General features: G+C 56.5%; 1 protein-coding gene across 1 annotated transcript in view; it reads right to left on the reverse strand.

The window, feature by feature from the left end:
- Positions 1-980: 980 nt before the first annotated feature.
- Positions 981-5,288, reverse strand: part of LOC104385541 (protein TENP-like) — a 7,749-nt gene continuing 3,441 nt past the window's right edge. The window contains exons 11-16 of the mRNA XM_009994009.1: positions 5,162-5,229; positions 4,289-4,334; positions 3,936-3,999; positions 3,785-3,861; positions 3,466-3,515; positions 981-1,098 (exon numbers count right to left, since the gene is read on the reverse strand). Coding sequence (XP_009992311.1) covers positions 981-1,098; positions 3,466-3,515; positions 3,785-3,861; positions 3,936-3,999; positions 4,289-4,334; positions 5,162-5,229 — 423 coding nt within the window. The remainder of the gene's footprint in view (positions 1,099-3,465; positions 3,516-3,784; positions 3,862-3,935; positions 4,000-4,288; positions 4,335-5,161; positions 5,230-5,288) is intronic.

Consider the following 5,288-nt stretch of genomic DNA (forward strand, 5'->3'; position numbering starts at 1 on the left):
GCAGGCTGGAAGTGCTGGGGGGGAGCTCAGGAAACATTTGTCATGTAACTCTTTTAATAAACATTCCTACTTTTTTAGTGCTTGGAATGAGGTTGTGGTTTCTGGTGCTTCTCAGGAAGAGTGTCTGTCCTGCCATGGGGTCTGGTTCCTTTGTGACAACTGGTTTTTGAATGTTTGGTGGCTATACCTGGCCAGGTGACCTACTGGAGAAGTGCTAATCCACAGCCAGAAATCAGAATGACATAGAATTTCCAAAAGTCATCAAGCATTTCCTAATAATTGGTAATGAGGTTTTCCCTTCAGATTCTGAGAAGTGCCACAGCTCTGGAGCAAACCCACCCCCTCAGTGCTCCATGTCTCCTTAAACAGGCAGCTGGTCTGCGTGTGTCCAGGGAAGAGAGCTGAGGCATCCTGATTTCAGAAAAACAAGTGATTCTGGGTAAAATAAAAGAAATCTAAGGTCTTAACTGGCCTCTCAAACACCACTTTTCCCCAGCATTAGATGTTAGTGCTAGTGTGTCAGTTATTGCTGGTGTCCCTAAAGCTGGTGGCTGGATGTTGATGCATGGGTGGTGTGTGGGAGGAGCCCAGCACCAAGCAGGTAATGGATGGGGCAATATCCTGCTCCGTGCTTCTGCCTGAAGGTGAGAATAACCTGCCAGGCCCAAGCCTGTGGTGCTCATGGGTTTCCAGCCTCTCCATGGGACGTTGCAGAGGAGTCACCAAACGCTGTGGGGGACGCGCCGGACCCAGTCGCGGTTCATCCAGACCTCCCAGAGCTCTCCTGTGCTGTGCCAAATGGCAAATCTGGTGTCACACGCTGTCATTGCCTGGGCTGAGGGTTTCGTGTGGTGGCAGGAGGGGTTAGGGTGGGCTGAGGTGCATGGTAGTGCTGGGGGCTGGTGTCTGGGGGAGTCTGAACAGCTCCTCTGCTTCCCAGCCTTGCACGGGCTGGTGGGGCCGTGACCTGCGAGGGCTGTTCAGCTGCTGGTGACAGGAACCTGGCCTGTCCCCAGGGGGAAACAATGCTCCTGCGTGGTGATGGGACTCCCCACTCCAGTGGCCCCAGCACCAGCTAAAACAGGTGGGTGGGGAGTTCTGTGGCACAAGGTGTGAACAAGGAGGAGGGCCCAGGACCGTCAAGCTGTGCTGGGGGCCGGGAGCTTCAGTCCTTGCTGCTTGTGCTCCCTGAGGCTGGGACTCCTGGGGTGCCAGTGGAGCAAGGTGCTGGGGCTGAGCTGCCCTGAGACCCCCATCAGCAGCCCCTACCTGGTGCTGGCAGCTGCTCTGTGCCACCATGGGGTTACCAGATGGATGGGACTTGGCTTCTCCATCCATCCTGTCTTCACACAGGTTGGCATAACAGGCTCTGTTAGCACAAGGTTTTGTTCTGGTTCCTGAGCAAACACTTTTTGTCTGGTAAGTAAAGTTTAGCACATTTTTACATCTTCTTTTGGCCAGCACTTGTGCATTCTGCATTCCTGGAGGGGATTAATTTTGCTGGCACGTTACAGAGAAATCTGTGATCTGTCCCAGGGCTCTGTGTGACTTGGAAGGAAAAGGCAGCAGGAGGCACGTGACTGGAGAGCTGGATGTCCTGGGACAGGGGCTGCACCAGCCTGGGGTCACTGAGAAGTGCAAAAAGCCTTCTCTTGCATCTGGGAATGGCCTCTCCTCCTGGGAGCTGGCTTCCATCACACATTGATGGTGTGGGGCTGAGAGGGAAGGAGCAGAGGAACCTTTCCAAAAGGAAAGGGCATCTCCTTGTTGTAACTTGTTACTTCTGCAACTCATGAATCTAGTGCTCTGAATTGCTGGTGGGTTCAGGAGTACATCCAGAGCAGGAAACTGCAAGTCAGAATTCACCACCACTGTGACAATCCACATCAGGGAAGATTTTGTTTATGGCAAAGACACTGATATAAACACTGGTTTTCATCATTTCTTTTTCCAGGTGAGCCCAGAGTGCATGCTGGGGTCAGTGCTGGCCACCCCTGGGGATGCAGCTGTGCTGCTGGGCTCAGAAATGAAGGTGGCAGGAGGGAGCAGCAGACGACCCTAGTTCTCCAGCTCTGGCCAAGCCTGTGGCTGCTCTCAGGTAGGACACAAGGGTGGGAGTTGGGGTGAGCAGCCCCCAGGACCCCAGCCCAGCACTGGAGGTGCCGAGACAAGCACTAAAGCCAGAACATCTGCTGGCAAATAAATACACAGTTTTACTACTGTAGCTTAGTCCTTTTGGGAAACTGGTTTAAGATATATTAGTCAAGGAATAATGCTTGCAGCTCTACCAGGAAACTTTTATTAGGAGCAGTTCCTACTATTGCCAACTTCAGCCATTAAAATCATTAGTCAGGTCCCCAAGCTGGGCATATTAAACCTTCAGGGTTTTTTACTCCTTATAATAAATCAGCCTGGCTTGTTTTGTTTGCTTTCCTGTTTCTGACTCTCTGAAATATGAGGTTTTTGAAGTGATTTTCAGCAGCTCCAGAGGCTAGAAATGATGTGTGTAGCTGTTGCAAGTGAAAGCAGATGTAGAGGGAATTAATGTGGTTTTATGGCATCCCCAGGGCAGAGCTCGGGGGCCCCGGGTGGTCGGCAGCCCCTGTGCCCTCCTGGGCTCTGGCACAGCCACGAGCCCACCATGAGCTCCATTGCCAGCCCACCCTCCCGTCTTGGGCACTTAAGTCTGTTGTGGGTTTTTTCCCTCCTGTAGTTTCCCAACCAACCTCTGGAGCACAGAGGAAGGTTCCAGCAGCCGGGGCTGCCCCTGGGTGGGCACTCGCTGAGCTGGCCCATGGCCCCACCTGTCCAGGCATCTTCTCTGTGCTGAGCTTGGTCAGAACTATAGTTTTGGAAATATAACTGCCTTCAAGTCTAAAATTAGAAGCCTTTGTGCAGACTGGTTTCCCCCCACCCACCTCCTTTCAGACCCAGGGCAACCACCAGCCGTGCGGTTCCCATAGCAACACGAGTAATGGAGCAAAAGCAGATGAAAGGTCCCTTGTTGGGGGGGGAGTTTTGTTCTGCAGCCCAGAGGCACGGGGCTGCTTTGCATGCTTCTCAATTAGTGGACTTTTCATGCTTCCTTAATGAAATGTAAGGTCTGGACATACATACTGGTACCAGTTCTTAGCAAGGCAAAATACATCTGTCTTAGGTGGGAACCATTGAGGGGGAAAAAGTCAATAGTCACACCAGAAAATGCAATGTGAAAGAGACCTGTTTAATTAAAGCATGGAACGTGGTTACAAACCATCCTCTTTGTGCAAAAAAAACGACACCCCCAAGAGCAGGATGGGCAGAGAAGGCCACTAGTGCAGGGCTGTGATTGTCCTAAAGCTGAGGAGCTCTTGTTTTAGTAAGGTAAGAATGAAGGTTTTCAACATTTCAGTGATTTTGGAGTCGACAGAACAATTTTGCTGCTGTTTCACTCCAGCCACCAGCCCTCAGCTCCTGCTGCTGTGCCCCCCAGGCTGCTCCTGGAACTTGAGGTTGCAGGAGACCAAGACGTAGTCCTGGGAAGGGGAGGAAGGGGCTGAGCCGGGGGCAGGGGGCTCAGGGCAGCCTGGGCTGGGCTGGGCCAGGCCACGGCCCCTCCAGCACAGGGACCACTCGTGTCGGGCTGGGGAGGGCCTGTGCTATGGGAGGGGGTGAGCTCGGCTGTGGGCTCAGCAGGGCTGGAGGAGCAGGGTCCTGTTTCTTCTGGAGCCAGGAGAGAAGTGCTGCTCCAGGTGCCCTTTAAATCCAGCCTAGCAGGGAGTGATTTAAATGCCTTGCTTCTTACCCTGTGAATCGTGACGTTGAAGTTGGTGTAGGTGAAGCTGAAGATGTGGGGCAGGAACACACCTTCACTCAGGACAGCTAGGAAAAAAACCCCAGGCTGAGCTGTCCCCGGGTGCTGCCTCGTCCTGCCGGGGCAGCGCCGCCCAACTCACCGTTCAGCTGAGCTGGAACCTCCTCACGGATTGTGGGCAAAAATAACTGCTCCAGTAGGGCAGCCTGCCAAAGGATCCCACCATCAGCTCATGGACTGAGTGACTTTAGAGCAGGAGAGGGACAGGGACCAGCACAATGGGGTCCTGCTGCTCACTGCACCTCTCCTGGTCCCACACAGACCTGCCCCTCCCCGCTGTGGGTGCAGCAAGCACCCAAGGGAGACATTTCCCTGGGCACTGCTGCCCGGGGTGCTTCAGGGCAGCTGAGGGTGACCAGGATGTTAGAGGACAGTGCTAAGGTGCAGCACAGTGTGAGGAGGGGACACAGCCCTTGGGGGTGCACAGGCACCTACCGGCACGGGGCCCACGTTGGAGGCAGCCAGGCTGAGCTCAACATCCCTGGAAAACAAAGAGCAGCACCAGAGCTGCTAGCAGTAACAGGCAGCAACTGACCTGCTCCCCCAGGCCCCCTGGCTGTGCTCAGGGCCAGGCCAGCACTGACCCTGGGGCCTGGGCACATCTGGGCAGGCAGCTGGAGCCCAACCTCCCTCCGGGCACAGAGCAAGGGCTTGGGGAAGCTTTTCCCCCCAGGTTCTCACTGAGCAGTGTTGGTGAGGCCCTGCTGGTGTGGGGGGGCTGGGCTGAGGTGAGTGGGGAGGGGGGTGCTGTGGGGCGGGGGATGCTGTGGGGAGGGGGGTGCTGTGGGGCGGGGGATGCTGTGGGGAGGGGGGTGCTGTGGGGCGGGGGATGCTGTGGGGAGGGGGGTGCTGTGGGGCGGGGGATGCTGTGGGGAGGGGGGTGCTGTGGGGCGGGGGATGCTGTGGGGAGGGGGGTGCTGTGGGGCGGGGGATGCTGTGGGGAGGGGGGTGCTGTGGGGCGGGGGATGCTGTGGGGAGGGGGGTGCTGTGGGGCGGGGGATGCTGTGGGGAGGGGGGTGCTGTGGGGCGGGGGATGCTGTGGGGAGGGGGGTGCTGTGGGGCGGGGGATGCTGTGGGGAGGGGGATGCTGTGGGGCTGGAGCCACGGGCTCTGGGGTGTTGGTGGGTGCAATGTCCACTTTTCTCTCTCTAGCCATGTTACCAGTGTTTCCTTGTTTCCCTGGGGATAGAGCTGCCCCTGCACTGCCCAAACCATACAAGCTAAGGGGTGCCCTGCACTGCTTCTCCTCTCCCAGCTCTGCCTGGGATGAGTCTCCTCCGAGCCCAGGGAGCGTGGCTGGTTCATTACTCTGCCCCTGCTGCAGTGACCATCATCCTGGTGTCCGTGACGCTGAGGAGCAGCCCTGCAGCCACGTCCTGCGGGGCAGGAGGGCAGGATCAGAGGCAGGGAGGGGCCCCCTCGGGTGGGGGGGAGC

The sequence above is a fragment of the Chaetura pelagica genome, unplaced genomic scaffold (genome assembly GCF_000747805.2).
Source record: "Chaetura pelagica isolate M959 unplaced genomic scaffold, ChaPel_1.0 scaffold493, whole genome shotgun sequence".
Taxonomy (NCBI): domain Eukaryota; kingdom Metazoa; phylum Chordata; class Aves; order Apodiformes; family Apodidae; genus Chaetura; species Chaetura pelagica.